This window comes from Macaca thibetana, chromosome 6 (assembly GCF_024542745.1).
Source record: "Macaca thibetana thibetana isolate TM-01 chromosome 6, ASM2454274v1, whole genome shotgun sequence".
NCBI classification, from domain to species: domain Eukaryota; kingdom Metazoa; phylum Chordata; class Mammalia; order Primates; family Cercopithecidae; genus Macaca; species Macaca thibetana.
The window spans coordinates 171,281,631-171,300,649 of NC_065583.1; the positions used below are offsets into that span (position 1 = coordinate 171,281,631).

General features: G+C 39.1%; 1 protein-coding gene and 1 long non-coding RNA gene across 7 annotated transcripts in view; one reads left to right on the forward strand and one right to left on the reverse strand.

The window, feature by feature from the left end:
* The window catches only part of ICE1 (interactor of little elongation complex ELL subunit 1), a 73,204-nt gene that overhangs the window by 11,861 nt on the left and 42,324 nt on the right, over positions 1-19,019 (reverse strand). The window contains exons 13-17 of the mRNA XM_050795512.1: positions 13,443-18,233; positions 12,155-12,323; positions 9,385-9,545; positions 4,251-4,441; positions 1,936-2,042 (exon numbers count right to left, since the gene is read on the reverse strand). Coding sequence (XP_050651469.1) covers positions 1,936-2,042; positions 4,251-4,441; positions 9,385-9,545; positions 12,155-12,323; positions 13,443-18,233 — 5,419 coding nt within the window. The remainder of the gene's footprint in view (positions 1-1,935; positions 2,043-4,250; positions 4,442-9,384; positions 9,546-12,154; positions 12,324-13,442; positions 18,234-19,019) is intronic.
* Positions 7,905-8,342, forward strand: LOC126957505 (uncharacterized). Of its 6 annotated transcripts, XR_007726798.1 has the most exons (4): positions 7,912-8,061; positions 8,096-8,129; positions 8,164-8,213; positions 8,248-8,342. It is a non-coding gene; the product is annotated as an uncharacterized LOC126957505 (long non-coding RNA). The 6 variants fall into 6 exon arrangements; XR_007726800.1 differs by having other exon boundaries at positions 7,905-8,061; positions 8,096-8,213; XR_007726802.1 differs by having other exon boundaries at positions 7,906-8,043; positions 8,112-8,213.

Below are 19,019 nucleotides of genomic sequence, written 5' to 3' on the forward strand. Positions count from 1 at the left end.
ATGTCATAAATAGCTCTAATTACATTATGTTCCATCAATACCTAGTTTGAGAGTTTTTAGCATGAAGGGATGTTGAAATTTTATTGAAGGCCTTTTTCGGCATCTATTGAGATAATCATGTGGTGTTTGTCATTGGTTCTGTTTATGGGATGGATTACGTTTATTGATTTGCATATGTTGAACCAGCCTTGCATCCCAGGGATAAAGCTGACTTGATCATGGTGGATAAGCTTTTTGATGTGCTGCTCGATTTGGTTTGTCAGTATTTTATTGAGGATTTTCACATCGATGTTCATTGGAGACGTTGGTCTGAAATTTTCTTTTTCTGTTTCGTTTCTGCCAGGTTTTGGTACCAGGATGATGCTGGCCTCCTAAAATAAGTTAAGGAGGATTCTTTCTTTCTCTATTGTTTGGAATAGTTTCAGAAGGAATGGTACCAGCTCCTCTTTGCACCTCTGGTAAAATTTGGCTGTGAATCCTGTGGTCCTGGGCTTTTTTGGTTTGTAGGCTAGTAATCACTGCCTCAATTTCAGAACTTGTTCTGAAACGGTCTATTCAGAGATTCTACTTCTTTCTGGTTTAGTCTTGGTAAGGGTGCATGTGTCCAGGAATTTATCCATTTCTTCTAGATTTTCTAGTTTATTTACATAGAGGTGTTTACAGTATTCTCTGATGGCAGTTTATATTTCTGTGGAATCAGTGGTGATATCCCCTTTATCATTTTTTATTGTGTGTATTTGATTTTTGTCTCTTTTCTTCTTTATTAGTCTGGCTAGTGGTCTATTTTGTTAATCTTTTCAAAAACCCAGCTCCTGGATTCACTGATTTTTTTTGAAGGGTTTTTTGTATCAAAGACATCTTTCTAATTAATAGATCTTATCACTGATAATTCTGCAGGGCCTTGACAGCAGCTTGTTGAAGACGAGATAGAACAAAAAAATAAGTAAAAATAAAAATAAAGATTCGTAGAAGATAAGTAAAAACAAAAACTAACAATTCGTAGGAAATAAGGAGAACCAAATGGCCATTGAGGTCCTCTTTAAATATGAGATTAAGAAGGATCCACGTCTCATTTAAAATATTTTTAAACAATCATTTAACTTCTGTAATTCATTTAAGTGACCCTTAACAGGCAAGTATGAAAACATTGGGGCAGGTGGTGTGAAGATATCCTGGATATAGTTTGTGTATCTGTCCCCACCCAAATCTCACATTGAACTGTAATCCCCAGTGCTGAAGTTGGGGCCTGGTGGGAGGTGTCTGGATCATGGGAGTGGATCCCTCATGAATGCCTTGGGCCATGCCTGTGGTGAGCAAGCTCTTACTCTTGAGTTCACAGGAGATCTGGTCATTTAAAAGTGTGTGACACCTCCCCACTACCCCTCATTTGCTCCTGCGTTACATATGTGATGTGTCTGCTCCCCTATCACCTTCAACCATGATTGAAAGCTCCCTAAGAATGCCCCAGAAGCCAAGCAGGTGCCAGCACTCTACTTCCTATAAAGCCTGCAGAACTGTGAGCCAATGAAACCTCTTTATAAATTATCCCATCTCAGGTAGTATTTTATAGCAATGCAAGAATGGCTTAATATAATCCTTATTTTAGAAACCAAATGAAACTACAATATAATTTATAGTAACTTATATATCCTAGTGTTTATGTGTATTAGTATTAGCATCTAAAAAGAGCTCAATTATAACTAAAATGTACTAACATGAAAAATCTTAACCTCTGAAAAAGATGAATAAAACATTATAAGAAAAGAGAAAGAAGACTGACTTAAAAGCACAAAAGTATCTACTCTGATGGTTGTAAAATCAGTCATTACGGAAAATTTTCAAAGTCAACATATATTATTATACAGTTACCCCCCATCCTTGCACGAAGATGTCATCAATAACAAGAAAAAAAAAATAATAAAACAGATAACTTACCAATCAGCCTCAGTATTGAGGCTATAATAATATCAGGAGTATACGCAATGTTCGCATGTCCTTTTCTGTATTTTATCCACTTATCCATTACAGGCCACAGCTCCTTACTATAAAACAGCAACATGAAAAGATGTATGCTCATCATCACTCAAATAATATTAATAACTTATCTTATAAATGATCCTTAAGCAATCAGTGAAAGAGGGTAATTGCTAAGGATCTAACATTGTAAGTTCAAGTGAGAACAGATACTGGATGCTCACATCTTCTCCAACAGCATGGCTGTGTCCACGCTAGCTTTAACATGGCTGGAAATTCAGTGCTTGCATCTTATTCTAACTCTTCTGGACAAGGCTTTGGACACAGAAACTGAACAGCAACCCCAATGTCCCAGAACTAGGAAGTGGCAGAGCCTCAGTTTTCACTTGGACTCTCCAGGTGCAAAAGCAGCCCCTGTGTTTTAAAAGCCAAGTTACCTGGCAGGATCACAGACAAATAAAGCTGTGCATGTAAAAAGGAGCTAAGCCAGAGGAAAATGGTAACTTCAGTAATCAAGTAACACTTTAGATGGATAAAAGAAACTTTCCACTGACTGAAAACAGTGCCAATTCCTCTTTGTCTTCTATTTTTTCAAAAATGGATCTAATTCTTTCATGGCATTCATAAAGTATCACTAGTAAAGTTTATTAGACAAAAGAAAAATGATAATTAAAAGCACACCAAACTCAGTCTCAGATCATTATTACTCTTCTAATTCTGTCTTTTCTTCTAGATACTCCCCACTCTCCATGGATGTAAACAACCTGTAGAGAGCCACCAGCACTGAGGAAGGGAGCAGGGTCTGTAGTTGCTCAGGTAGAGATCCTCATGTTTGCTGACATCTTCACCATGAGTGCAGGGATCGTGGACCAAGTATCTCTGACGGGCACCAGCCCCGGCCTCTTCAAGCGTAAGTGGGGCCAACAGGGCCCCTGCCTCGTGGGTTCCCATGAGGATTCAGAAAGCTGAGGCCCACAGTAGGCCCTGACACATCATTATACAGACTGGCACTGGACAAACTGTTCTGTCATTTTCTTATTTAGTAACAGACTGGGAAATACTTTTCCATGTCAATACATAGTAATCCATTCATAGCTATGTGTTTTAATATAGCTATCATCTCATAGAGGAGTGCCATGATCTGATTCCTTACTGTCTGACATTCAGATGTCTAATCTTCCCTTAGTGTCAAGATGATGAACAAGAGTAACACACATCTTTGGACACACATAGATCCTTGGACAAGGTAATTTCCACAGCTTCAAGTATCTCAAGGATATGGATTATCAAACCTTTGATGCATCCTTTTTAATGTCACCAACTCCCTTAAACCAGCCTTTCTCGGCCAGGGTTCCACAAGAAAATTAAGACCTACAGAAAAATTATTTGAGTGACAATTTTCTCCATTCTCCCAGAGATGGTACAAAGCTATTGCCAGAATTATAAATGCACAGAGAAAAGTTAATTTACTACATATAATGAATGCCTGGGAGCTTAATTTTCTCCCAGGTGGGAGGAGCTGCTAATTTATAATTCTGAATATTTCTCTTCCCTTTAGGTTTTGTGAGTATCTGTATGTTACGATAATGATAATTCCATTCAACATACATTGGCCAGGTGCTCCCCTTGTGTGGGCATTGTTCCACGTGCTGGGGATACGCCACGAGCCAAACAAGGCCACCCTCTGCCCCTCCAGAGTCATTTCTATTGGGGAGAGATGATAACAGCAGAATTGAACAAAAAGTAGTGACAGGTACTAAAGGAAAATAAAGCAAGAAAATGTGATCGTGATAAAGGTAGCTTCTTTTATTTTTTGAGACGGAGTCTTGCTCTCTCGCCCAGGTTGGAGTGCAGTGGCGCAATCTCGGTTCACTGCAAGCTCCACCTCCAGGGTTCACGCCATTCTCCTGCCTCAGCCTCCCAAGTAGCTGGGACTACAGGCACCTGCCACCACGTCCGGCTAATTTTTGGTATTTTTAGTAGAGACGGGGTTTCACCATGTTAGCCAGGATGGTCTCGATCTCCTGACCTCGAAATCCACCCACCTCGGCCTCCCAAAAGGCTGGGATTACAGGCATGAGCCACCATGCCCGGCCATGATGAAGGTATCTTAAGGGTAGTTTTATTAACTCTTACAAAATAAAAGCAGCGTCATTTGTAAATGTTTCCTCTGCCTTACATGCTTAAACAACAAAAATTATTCAAACCACAATTCAGCATTCAACAACTCAACCTCACAATAACACATCTTTATTTAAGTTAGTAAAATAACTAACCTTATGATGTTATCATGTGTCCAGATCCATTTCTGATGGCAGCAGAGCAGATCAATGGCAAATATGTATTCCCAAGTGTTATCACTTAGGTCTTCACCAAATTTTTCACTAGATTGAAATTCTGTTTTTGGACATAACTGTATGGTCAAAAGCAGCTTAGAAACCATGAAGCCAACATCTACCGGGGCATTCTAGCAAATGAAAAGAAATAAAATAAAATCCGGAGTTTCAAATATAATGCATCTTACCTTAGTTATCTAAAAGACTATAATAAGCATTCGATGACTAATCATTTAATCAGAAACAGCTTTTCAAAACAGTTTTATCATGTTTATCTTAGTCATAGAATGATGACACAACAGGAGTTGGATGAGCCAGATTAAAAAGCTATATAGGCAGGATGCAGGATACAATCAGGCAGAAAAGAGCTTACCTGTAATCCAGATAGGAATGCACAGTTTCATCAACTCAAGAGAATTAAAGTTAGGAAGCTAGTTATAATTTCAAAAATAAACCTCTAAAAATTATTTAAATTCTATTATTTTTCTGACATTGAGTATCAGTCTGCCTTTTCAAGAAATTCATAAAACTGAATCAGACAGTAACGGATTCTTACTTCTGGCTTTTTTCACACCTGTGTATAATGTGTTGTGATATTTATCCATAGTGCTACATGAAAGATAGTTTGAACACTTTTTACTGCTGAATAGTAACCAATTATATGGATATATTAATCAATTCACTTTTGACTACTGTTAATGTTGCTATGAATATTCATGTACAAGCTTTTGTGAGGATGTAAATTTCACTTCTCTTGAAAATACCTAAGAGTGGAACTCCTGGGCCTTTGGCTAAGAAATGGTTTAACTTTTATAAGAAGGTGCCCAACGATTTTGCAAAGTAGTCATGCTTTTTCATGTTTCCACCAGCACTGCTTGAGAGTTTTATTATAAAAACAATACACATATAATACTCAATATACGTAATACAAGAAAAGGCTTGGGCTTGGAAATTTGCTTTATTACTAGAAGGACTCAATAAGTGAACCTTTCAGAACCTGTATCCTGAAAGGGTCTAAGTCTCAAGGTTTCTGTAAGATAATCCATAGCCAAATCATGGTTCAAAGTAATATACCTGATAACCAAAACTCAGCCAGAATGGTAAATATTTCCCACTGAGAAAAATCAGTGACTTTGCAACCTGAGGAGATGCAAAAATAAATTTTGACATGAAAGAAATCAAATCCATATATTCACTTTTTTGAGTATCCATTTTACATTTTGCAGTAATTGTGAACATGGGATGATCGGCATGTATACAATACATGCTCCGTAAAAGTGCTGAGAATCTCCTGTGTTTCAGGTGTGGCTGTAATTGGAAGTATTTGGTATTAGAATCATAATTTTAATTAGACATGTTTAACAGAATGTAATTAAGTTTGTAAACATTGTTTGAATATTTATTACAACTCACATTCTACATTCTCAATTTGACTTTTTATATTCAAGAGTTGCTTAAGTGCTTAGGAAGATTATGCTTATTAGATTTGAAGGCCTACTTTAAGTGTTTTTGAAGAATATATCTTAAGTTTATGAATATGTTTAAAGTTTTAAGATAATTAATGTACTGATATTTGTAAATAAGATAATTTAGGAAATGTTAATCTGTTAAATACATGAGTTAACTAACATTAATCAATGGCCAAAGTGAACACATTCTTACTTTGTTAACAATTAATTGATTTATAAATGAAACAAGACTCATGAGTTTAAAGGTTTTTTAAAAAGGTTTATAAAGTTACAACTTTAAAATTCAGCAGTAATTTAAACCAAGAAGTCACTTCTACACATAGAGCATCCTTAAAGATTTTATCAACTGCACCAGAAAAACTTGCAGGAGGAACCACCTTGAAGAACCCAACACAGGGAAATACTTCCCACCATGGTTACAGCAGGAATCGCTAACTCATGATTTTAAAAACTGAAATAATTTCAAAATTTACACTGAAGATAATACTACTTTGTTAACTAGCAGTATTATATTTAATAAGTTGCCTTCTATTTCCTAGTCTAGGAATAATCCCATGGGGGTTTCTTCTTTAATTTAGTAATGTATTGATTTTCTGATTCTGAATTCTCCTTGTTTTATCAGGATAAACTCTATTTAGTTATAAAGTATTATTCTTTGAATACATTACTGAAATCTCCTGTTTAGTGACACTTCTTACATCTAAGTGACTCACTAAAAACTGGCTTTTTCCTTCTTATAGCATTTTAAATTGGGTTTTATTATTAGAAATGAACAGAAGGCTTTCAGTTTTTCCTCATGCTTAAAATAGATTACAGTTACTTGGTTCTTTAAAGATTAGATTAAAACTCAGGTGGAATCTATACATGTCTTTGTACAGAAAAGTTTTATCTTTTCAACCAGTCTTTTCAAGTTTTCTACCCCAAAGCCAATTTTGATCATTTGTATTTTGCTAGGAAATCACCGTTTCCAAATCTACTGCAGATAGTCGTCTTCTCATTCTGTGTCCTATGTGTCCACTTTCCCATTTCAAATCTTCACTATTTCTGTTCTTTTCTGTTTCTGCTGATCTGCATTGTCAGCTAAAAAGCAGTATTTTTATCTTCTATGTGTGTCTGTTTCTTTTCCACTTCATTACTACTATCTCCTAAAATTTATTCTTTTTCTCTGGTTCCCTTATTATATTTCTAATGTTGAAGATGAGTAGCAGTTAAGTTCATTTATTTTCTGCTAAACAACTAAGACATTTAAGATACTTTAATGAGTACATGTTTTCCAAAAAAGCTAGAGATCTTTGATTCTACTTTTTCATTGACTTTTAAGACTGTGATTTTACTTTTCGTATTTTATTTGTTCCCAGATTGTCTACAAATGTATGTCTCAATTTCAAAGTAAATGTAAATATTTTGAAATTTTTTTCTGTTAAATTTTACTGAATTATTACCAGGGAATTTTGAGTGTGAAATCTTTACTTTTTAGAAACTAATGTTTTCATGTGGTCAATTCATCATTCGTGTAAATGTGTCACAGATATATAAAAAATATTCTTCATACACATTTACTTTTTTTTTTTTTTTGAGACGGGGTCTCGCTCTGTCACCCAGGCTGGAGTGCAGTGGCCGGATCTCAGCTCACTGCAAGCTCCGCCTCCCGGGTTCACGCCATTCTCCTGCCTCAGCCTCCCGAGTAGCTGGGACTACAGGCGCCCGCCACCTCGCCCGGCTAGTTTTTTTTTTGTATTTTTTAGTAGACACGGGGTTTCACCGGGTTAGCCAGGATGGTCTCGATCTCCTGACCTTGTGATCCACCCGTCTCGGCCTCCCAAAGTGCTGGGATTACAGGCTTGAGCCACCGTGCCCGGCCCACATTTACTTTTAAATTAATGAATTGTACTATGTCCTCATTTTTGTTTACTAGATGTTTAATTCTGTAAGCAAGCATTTGAAAATCCTCTAATATAATGGGGTTTTATGCCCCAAGTATTTCTCCCTTTCTTAAAGCTTTGACTATGTATTTTTATTTGACACAATACTTAGCAAATACATTTACTAAAATGGTATGTTCTTCATAAGTAATGTCTTTTTAACCATACCCTGCTTAATTCCGAACAGGTGAAAGGAGATGGGCTCTAGTGTGCAAGCGGAAAGACCAAGTGACAGCAGGAGCAGCCTGGGCAGATAACATTCTGAAGGCAGGTAACCCTCTAGAGGCAAGTACTCTCCAGAAACAGGTAACTCTCTAGGAACAGGTAACCCCCTGGAGGCAGGTAACCCTCTGGGAACAGGTAACTCTGGAGGCAAGTAACTCTCTGGGAACAGGTAACTCTGGAGGCAGGTAACCCTCTGGGAACAGGTAACTCTGGAGACAGGTAACTCTCTGGGAACAGGTAACTCTGGAGGCAGGTAACCCTCTGGGAACAGGTAACTCTGGAGGCAGGTAACTCTCTGCGAACAGGTAACTCTGGAGACAGGTAACTCTCTGGGAACAGGTAACTCTGGAGGCAGGTAACCCTCTGGGAACAGGTAACTCTGGAGGCAGGTAACTCTCTGCGAACAGGTAATCCTCTGAAGGCAGTAACCCTCGAAGCAGGTAATTCTCTGGAGGCAGGTAACCTTCCAGAAGCAGGTAACTCTCCAGAGGCTAGTAACCCTCTGGAGCAGATATATATGTGGTTGCTGGTATCCATCGGTAGGAGGCGGGATGTCTCTCCTGACACAAAATGACAGACTAGAATTTATGACAATACCTCACATGAATGTACTCTGTTGTGTCTAGATAGATTGATGAAGAGATCATTACAAACTTGCTTTTTAATATTTACCTAACTTTTGACCACCAAAAGCTCTTTCCGTTTTATAAAAAATAAAAGCCTAACAAATACTAACTTCAAAAGTAATAATAAAAAAAGGCAAAACAGCATATAAAATTCTGCTCCACACATAAACCAAGGGGAGTTTTTAGTAGAGGAAATACATGCTCATTAAAAACAAAATAAAATTTAATAATCATTATCCCTGGCTTCAGTACCTCTTCTTGAAGTCTGCTACTGGTAGTTAGATTCTCATTAGATAAAATGAACGAATGAAATAAAATGAGGAAAGAATACCCATCTAGACACACTTACTTTAACGTATCAATAACTAAAAATAATAAAAGATAACACGGGAACAAAGTAGTTAGCACAAAAACAAATTCCATCAACTAGAAAGAAAAATAAAGCATATTAGATTTTTAAAAGTCCTAATAGGAAAAAACTGAAATACATAATTTTGTTTTACCTAAGTATCTACTGAAGAACTGAATCATTCTGTAGCTTCTCTGAGACTTTTAAACATATATACCTACGTGTGGGTTTCATCAGTCACAAATTAGTGTACAAAACAAACTGTTAATTAACACAATCCTTTGGTCTACAATTCTTCCTTGAATGTCTCATGCATACTTAATGAACAAAATGAATAAGCTTAGGTTAAACTGATTAAATTTTAAAAGATTTAGAAAGAAGAAAATGCCTATGAACTAATATAAAACTAAATACACAACAAAATAGTAACATCTATATAATATCTAAAAGTAAGGTACTGTAAGAAATAGAAATAAAGCTCACCTTTTCCCAATTAAGAAAAGCTCTCAAGCAGTTCAGAACCTCTCCTTTAGCACGTTGCCTGGCAACTAACTGCATTGCTTTATTAATCACCGATTGAGAGAGAAATATATCATGCCACATGTTTGCAATAAACAAAGTTAATTTTTCAGACTCTGGAAAATCTATGAGAAATAAAATACAATAAATCTTTTATGTATGATCAAGTGAATAAATAGCAAATTAAGAATATATTGTATTAATTTCACTGGTGCCTTGCAAGGCATCCTGCAATGGAGGAAGCTGTAAATGGGGAGCCCAGATGAGGCTCCAGTCACAGTCATTTCAAAAATCCGTTCTCGGCTGGGCGCGGTGGCTCACGCCTGTAATCCCAGCACTTTGGGAGGCCGAGGCGGGGAGATCTCCTGGAGGACAGGAGATCAAGACCATCCTGGCTAACATGGTGAAACCCCGTCTCTACTAAAAATACAAAAAATTAGCCAGGGGTGGTGGTGGGCGCCTGTAGTCCCGCTACTCGGGAGGCTGAGGCAGGAGAATGGCGTGAACCCGGGAGGTGGAGCTTGCAGTGAGCCGAGATCCCGCCACTGCACCCCAGTCTGGGTGACAGAGTGAAACTCCGTCTCAAAAAAAAAAAAGAAAAATCCATTCTCCAACTTCCTTGTTCTCAGAATTATTCCATTTGGTATGTGTCATTATAGGCAATTTTTATGCATTACATAGGTTTTGCATTATATTACATAGGTTTTTATGCATTACACTTACTCATTGAACACATAAAGCTTCTGATTTGAAGAATTTTTTAAATAAATTCTAGGTGACAATTCTTTTGTTGTAAACACTTTCTCCTACATTCTGACTTTGTCTCTTTTTAAAAAATTAATTGAAGTGTAGTCTACAGACAATAGAATACACTCTTTTAAAGTTCAATGAATTTTGACAAATGATTAAATCCACGAAACCACCACAACAGTCAATACCATCATCCCAAAAGTTCTCTCGTTCTCGTGTTCTGCAGTGAATCAACTCACCCCAGATACAGAGAAGTCATGATCTATTGTCACTCTACATTAGTTTGCCTTTTCTCAAATATTTATTAATGGATTTGTGTAGTATGCACTCTCTTCTGTCCGGCTTCCCTACTCAGCATGTTGGTCTCAACATTCATCCATGTTGATGCATACATTGGTAGTCTATTCCTTTGTATAGCCAAGTAGTATTTAATTGCTTGCTTGATATATCAAAATGTTTTCCATTCACTGGCTGATGGACATTTGTTTCCAGTTATGGGCTCCTATGAGTCAAGATGTTATATCCGTGTGCTAGTTTATGTAATGATGTAATGATCTAACTCTGTGTTTCTGCTGCATAAGTGCCTATGAGTAGAATTTCTGGGCCACAGGATAAATGAATGTTTTAATTTCATAAGAAGCTGTCAAGAGCCTTCCAAAGTAAAGATTTTTATCCTGTTTGCTGTACAATCACATCTTTTTAGTTTTCTTTGTCCTGCTTTATCTATCACTGACACACCTAAGAATAGGTAGCTCAAAGCATAAACTCACTGCACTAAACTTGATCTGTTAATTTCTGAATCCTATGTTTATCTGGTGACACTTCAGAGTAGAAACAAGACAAATAAATTATCTCCTTACAGAGTATACAAGCTAGAGGAGCAGAGAGACAGCAAACAAAATATTTAATCTTTAAGAAGTGGTTAAGTGCCATGAAGGCAAATAAAGAAAAATAAGGGATCCAGGATGACTAGGAAGGTATGTGAAAATGGAGTGAAACACAAGAGTTGAGGGAAACAGAGCAAGAAAACTGTCAGCACAAAAGCTAGAGCTACGAATGGGCCTGTTGTGGTTGAGGAAGAATAAGAAATCCATTGTGGTCTTGGCCGAGCCCACACCCTGTTCCGTCCCACCACCCGCCAACTGCTGAACTTCATGTGTGTTTTTGTGATGTGACAATGGCCTGTCAGTCCCCCTGGACAACTGTACCTCCATATGAATGTAATCACCACAGAAATCCTAACATTCACTCCATAATGATTTGTTGAATAAATGACTGAAAAAGTAAACAAAGAAATGAAGTGGGTGAATGAAACACTTAGCAGCTTCATTCACAACAGTAAAAGTGATGGATATACTCAATTATCCTGATTGATAAGCCCCATAAACATGGTAGTCAGAGACTGTAAATGTTTAACACTGAGATAAGACTGATATGGTATTAGGTTTCATATGTATATCATCTGATTTAAAAATACTGATGATTTCATACAGCAAAGAATGATTTCCAATCTGATCCACTAGTAGGGATGGAAGAAACAGTAAAGAGAAAAGAGAATTACAGGACAACCCTCATATCACCATCTCCTTTCAGCTTTCTGTCATCTACTTCTTTTCATCAATTCCATCTTAAAGTTGCTACCCTTTCCACCTAGTGGTACAGCAGTTTGGCTTGTCACTTAAAGTATCCCTCCCACATTTTACAGCAACTATATCTAATTCTAAAGCAGCTGCCCAGGGCACAGAACAAATACACAGTAATGAGAAATACTCATTTATTTATAAGTGGAAATATATGTGCTGATATAAGTAAGCCCTACTAAAGACCAGGTGCAGCTGGGTATAGCTAAAGCTATTCAATGGACAAAACATAACAGTATTTTAAAAGACACACAGTAATCACAGAGCTGAAAATATAGACTCCAGTATAAGGGAAAAAGGCAATCATATATTTTCAATACAAAATTGTCACAATCTAAGCATACCTTCTTTAAGTAGGCTGTAGCAAAACAAGCGAGCTCTTTCCAAGTCTCCAAGTTGCCGACAAATACCCACATACACCCTGCAGAGGGCATGAATGTAATTGTGGTCCATAGATATCTTCTGAATTTTTAGTTCTGAGAGAATAGAGTGAAGCAAGCACTCTGCTAAATGCTGGATTGAAAAAAAAATTAAAATGGCAATGTACACTCATATTTATCTTTAGCCTACCAAAGATTATCTAAAAGTTACAAAACTTAAGTATCTATTGAAAAAATAAAACTTGCACTACATCAGAAGGTAGAGCACAGTAATAACTGGTAAGAACTTACCTAGCATGTAAGTCACGAGAATCGAGGTCGGGGACATTGAAGAGATCCCCACACCTGTCTGTTTCCTACGGTTGGTAATGCTACAGATGCCAGAATGCAAGTCTCAAAAGACCTAGCTGCACACTGTCACTACCTCTAGTCAAATAAATCATAATTTCTTGGGTTTTGCCTTATGTAATCTGTGTATGTGACTGCATGAAATATAGTATATAATTTTACTGTCATTCTTGTTTTCTAAACTCTAATTTACTCTACATACTGTTTAAATTTAAAATACTAAGTAACATTTTTTGTCCTAAGAGGAGCATTAAATAATTTGATATATGCATTCATTTCCTTTCAAAGTGACTTACAGAGCTCCTTATGCTTTCTGCAAGTAAGCAATCTAAAAAAATAAATATTTATGCCAAAATAACTCCAAGTAAATGCAGATAAGCACTAAGTGTGATCCATCTAGCACTAGAAGTCATCCATGCAAGGTTCCAGTGGATATTTAGAAAATATAGAACTATAAAAGTCCTAATAAACTACATATTTAAATTTAAACCATCCCTTTTTTCCCTCTCTTGACACTAAGCATTTGTTCCTGTTTGATTTGTAACAAACACTCAAGGAAAAGAAAAATTATGTGATAAGTTGAAGCTTTGAAGAAAATAATTTTAAGCCTCTAAACATGCCAGGATCAAGTGGATATATGCAATTTTAGTCCCGACAGATACTTTAAAAAAAAATGTTAAGTAATTTGATGAAGAGAAATGACCAAATCTCCAATCTTTTATCGTATTTTAAATTTGTAAAATGCTGGCTAGAAATAAAGTAATCATAATGTTTACATGGATAACTCTCATCCTTGCAGTAAAACCTTTGTCCATGGTCATCTACACATTTTGCTGACAGTAAACAGCATCTGTCTTTGAGGACATGTAGTCCTTAATGCACTCAGAAAAGAGCAGCCACATACCTTTTTTGTTGTGCTAAATTCATAAACAACTTCTTTCTCTTGATCTCTCATTACAGGCTTTTTGGAGATATTTCCCACATATACATGACTACGAATGACAGGTAACAGATCAAAAGAAAACTCTGCAATTTTCTTCAGGGCATTAGCTATGGCTTTATCATGGGACTCCACAGTTTCTTTCGGGTTTAAAGGCAACTGTGAAACTGCACTGATGGCTGGACTAGAACAACTTCTTTCCGCATCTGTTGTTGCAATTTCAGCTGGAGGGAGGTTCCCTGGGAGGTTCTTGTGGATTCCTTCTGCAGTGACTCCCCTGGTTTCTGGTTCTGGGGACCCAGTGTCCAGGCGCAGTCTTTTAGCACTTCTCAGTGTAGACGCTGACAATGTTCTTTTCCCACCTGAATCCTGCTGAGTCCCCAAATCTCTTGACTTGTCTTGGTTACAGTCACCACCAGAGCTGCTCCCAGTTTTGACAAAAGCAGTTGCTGCTGAAGTGATAGTTTTGAATCCTATCATAGCACTGGCAGGTCCTGGTAAATTCTTACAGTCAGCAGATGGACCTCGTGTGAGTTGAATATTCCCTTTGAGGATGTTGAGGGTCCGGGCCCTGGCAGATAACTCTGGGTACATGGTGTCAAGGATTTTCACAGAATTCTCCTGAGGCCCTCCCACAGCAGCATGGCCAGATGCACAGGGTGGGAGTCGGCCAGGCACAGGAAGTGCGTGCTTCGGTGTGGCCGCACAGAACTGCAGAGGAGACGACACTACCCTCTCACTGGCTGACACAGCAGATGGAGATGGAGAAGGATCTGGAGGAGAGGCACGTCTCGGGTCCTCTGGCCATGGAGACATGACAGGAGGCACTGGGGTTTCACATAAGGGAGAAATCTGGCCGACGGGAGAGGTTGGTGAGGAAGGACTAGAACTCGATATCAGTGGAGACAGTGGCTGTGAAGTCCTTGGAGGTGTAGCTATCAGAGGAGCAAGCAGAGGTGGCAAAGGAGGCCCCACCTCTTGCCGTATTTTACTCAGAGTGTCAGGAGAGCAATCTGTAGGAGTGGATGTATCAGCATTTGCTAAAATGGTCTGAGTTTGGCTTCTTTGAGTTTTTGTATTAGCTTTTTCCCCTGAAAATGACTGAGCAACTTCACTCTGATGAGTTTCAACTCTGCTTGATGCTGAAGTTTTTACTGGTTTGTTTGACTGATCTTTGTTTGAAATCTTTGATCGATTCTTATTTTTGCCAGATGGCTCTAGTTTTGAGTTATAATATGTGTGATCAGACGCAACAATCTGAGTCTCAAAGTTTTGATCATATATTTGAGAACTAATCCATATACTAGGCTTAACGGGTCTATTTCGCAAACGACTTTTATCAAAGTTGGTGCTCTGACCAGTGCTTGAAACATCCTCTTGGGGACATGAAAGATTATTGCCACATGGAACCTCCTGTAATGCGGGGCCAGTGTGACTGGCTTCTGGGGACTTCTCAGCAGAAGTCACTGGGATGCAACCGGCTTCCAGCTCTCCTTGAGCCTGAGAAATAGGGATGTCTCCAGGAAAGTCACACAGTGTGACCTGGTCCACATGTGGCAGGACAGCTACGCCGCTGATAATTGTCCAGTTGTCCCCCTTTTCAATGACTAGATTCTGATCCTTATTTATAAGTACATTTATAACTTCTGAGGTCACTGTTGCTATCTGACACTGAAATGTTGTTTCGGCCTCGCAATTAGAACTTTGCTCTGTCGATGGCTCTGTTACAGAGTCAGAGCACAAGGCTGATGGCTCCACAGGTTCTGGCAGGACTTCTTTCCCACCATCGGTTTGCCCGCCTGCATCTGAACTGGCCTCTGGTCTGGTCTCAGTGTTTTCATTCTGAGGCCTACCGCCGATGGGAGAGCTGCCCTCAGTGTCCAAGGCAGCTGTTTGTGGGGCTGGCTCTGAAGCATGTGATGAGGAGCCAGTTGTTTCCCGAAATGGACTTTTCTCTCTTAAATTCTCAGTGGTCATGTTGTTATTTATATTTAAGAGCAATAAACTGCCAGTGTCTTTACCATTGCAATCTTCAGCATTTGTTTGAAGTTCTTGCCTAATCTTGGTCAGAACCTCAGACAGAGTTTCCAAAGAACACTGAGTGAGCTGACTTGTATTTTTTAACAAATAATCATCTTCCTCTGATTCAATCCACTCTTCACAGGTTCCAAGTGTTTCCTCCTCACAGGGTTGCTTTCTGTATTTTTCTCCTGCTATTTCACTTGGCTTTAATTCTTTGTTCATTTCTTTATTTAGGGTTCCTTTACTAGAACATTCAGAAACAGAGTCCCCTGAACTATAATCCCCTAATTGACAGCTCTCAAGAAACATCACAACCTCTGATGTGGAAAGTCTATCTAGCTCAGAAAAAGTACTTATGTTAAAATCTTGCAGAGCTGACGTCAAATAACCTACCTCTAAGGAAGGTCTCACCTCAGCTACACCAGCATCTGTATCTCCTGAATTTTTCTGCGAGTCATCAGGAGCATCTTGCTGTTCGCTCCCCTCACTGCAGCTAAATGCCTCACTCTCCTCTACCTCAGTGTCGTCTCCCCCTTCTCGAATGCCTGTGTAACAATGTAAGGTACCAGGCAGGCTACTTTGGGAGGTATCCTGTGTCTCTCCTTCTTTTCGGCAAAATGCTGAAGAAACAGTAGTGTCTGCAGTGCCAAAACATTCAAGCAAAGCACCACCGGGAGTCGTAGATTTCAACTTCCAAAGTCCATTAGCATTTTGTGATGTGCCAGTAGAATCATTTACAACAGCCAGGGCCTCACCACCAGATCTCCCTGTGTCTCCACAGCTGGTTTTTTCAACAGAAAAACCTCCTGACATGGTCACTTCTGTGGCTGGAAGCACCTCACTGCCATCTGTCCCACTGGAGTCCAGATCTGTGGCCTGAGGCTGCCTTTGCTTTTGCCTATCTCCCTGCACTGCAGCTTCTCTCACAATGTCTTGGTTTTGGACAAGGACGTTTTCAGAAGAGAAAGATACTCTGCTATTTGTGGAACAATCAGAATTTTCTACTGGTGAAGAACCACCTGCACAATTGAAATCTAATTTTCTCCTAGAGGCAGAAACTTCTGGTGAAATGCTTTTCACAGCAGCCACCTCCCTGATATTTTGTGTTGTATCATCTCCTTCCCCAGCACATTCTGCTATAGTTGACATACCAGTTTTGTTGCCATTATTTTCTGTTACTAAGGTAGGCTCGTTCCTATGTGGCCTCAAGTGTTCCAATTTGGCACTCTGAACCTTTTCAGTTCTTGTCTGTTTTGTGATAACTGATACTTGATTAGGTAACACCGATGCAGTGGTCTTGAATTCTACAGGATTGTTATTCTCTTTAAGATTAGGCTTGGGTGTTGGTCCTCTATTTTGTAGGGATGGCACTGCCTTTTGTAACTGGCTAGTCTTTTGTTCATGTTCTGATTTAGCTCTCAGACTTTCTTCGCCACCTTTCCTTAATAAATCACTATGGTGCCATGAAGTACTTTTAACAAAACCCAAACCACTCTTGATCAAGGCAGCCTGAGAACCTATTAATGATGTGAAATCTGGCTTATTTAGTGTGAGCTCAATTCTTGGATCTTGACTTTCACATTGCCCATCTTTTGTAGCTTTCATAAATACTGACCGAGGAAGTGAATGTATTTTGGTTAAGTCTTTTACTACTTTTGCATATTCTATACCACTGCTCTTCTGATCATTAAAATTAGATGCTCCCAATTCAGGGCTCAAGGCACGCAGGCTATTCTCCAAGGTGTTTCTTCCTATAGAACACTCCGGTGGCTCAGACTGCAGATGTAATGTGTTTAAAGTTTTAGTTTGTAATTTATGTTCTGAATGAGGCGGTTCAGTAGAGAAAACTTTAGTAGTAATATCTGGATCATTACCACAGTCTAACCTAGAAGACGACTGGGGATTACTGCCAACAGACAATGCTACCAAGGTAGAAGACGAGGAAAAACTGGTTTCAAAGTCAAGCCCTGCTACATCCATTGCATCACCTGAGTCGTCATCTTCTGATTCAGGTGATTCTCCTAAAGAGAACCCTTGTGTATCTTCTTTTTCCTTTTCTAATTCTCTAGATAGTCCATGAAAATGGCCAGAAACTGTGATACAGTCTGGTTCAGAAGTGATTTCATTAATTCGTGTCCACTTAGTAAACTCTGATTTGGGTGATCCTATCATTTTGGACAATGGGGTTTTTCCTTCAGATTCCATGAGTTCATTTAATGGCCTTTTGCCAAGGTGAGAAGAACACAACTCGGACTTCCTAGGGGTAGCTTCCTTCTCTTGTGCAGGGCTGGCAGACAATCTCTCAATGCACAGACCTCGAGTGAGTTTATGAACGGTCTTCTCAGTTTGCACTGACTTATCCATTTCCCTAACCTCCATTTGTGTCTTTGTCTCGTGTAAAATGTCTCTTTTTCTATCACTCATGGATCGAGATGCTGTGGTCCAGTGTTTTTCACCAACTAAGGAGTGTGTGGCAGAAGATTCTCTCAGTGTTGCTGTGAAAGTCTCAAGTCCAGCAGTTGTCACTTTATTTACTTCCCATGTATTCAGAGCTTGGATAGCTTCATGTGATTTGGGCTTTTCCTCCCATGTACCACTTCCTTTATTTTTTCTCAATGAGCCAAAATAATTCTGTGATTCAGCTGTATCATCTTCTGAAACGGACTCAGCAGAATTTCTAAGCTGGACTGAGTCATTATCGCTGGAATCTGCATACTCTCCAAAGAAGGTTTCCTTAAAAAATATGAATTTACTTGTCAAACACTAATTCAAAAGATTAACATGACTATCAATTACATGCATTATTTTTTAAAAGTACATGTTTCCTGAAGAATCTTTATAATCACATTTCAGCAGGGGCAGGCTAGAGCCTGGAATCTCTGTGGTGAGTGGGGAGTTCTCCAGCTTTGGTCCAACACTGTTCTGCTCTCTCCTTAAGGGTGCCCAGCAACCCACAGAGACACCTCCCCCAATAACAGACATGCTTCCAAGCGCCACACCCCACTCTACACAGGGTTATGTTTCTTCTCTTTAACTTTCGAACATTCCTACTTGTACACTGTTACTTCCCCATCATCTAGTAACAAAGGCTCTGACCCAGGTTGCTGGTCTCTGGCTTCATAGCGCTCTATTTCTTCTCCCTCTGGTGTATCTGACTTGTGCCCGGTACAGCCTTGTGCAGGGGGGGAGGGGCGTTGTCTTGTGGGTATCTCCCACCACATATCTCCTCCCCAACATGTCCTCACGGAGTGCTGCAGTCTGACTGATGTCATCAACCACACCTGTGCTACCCTTACAACGCTCTCTCCCTCCCAGCCCGTTCTCTGGACACCTCTGCTCCAGAACCTTTTCCTGACCCCCAACTGGTCCCCTCCTGAGTTAACTGCCTAGAGCATGTGGCCCACTTGGCTTGCGCTGACACCATCAACCACCTTGTCTCTATTCTGTTAGAGAACAGTGGACTGGTGAAGATTAACAGCTGCTGACATCAACTTGCTCCTACTGAAAGAATTCTTTCCT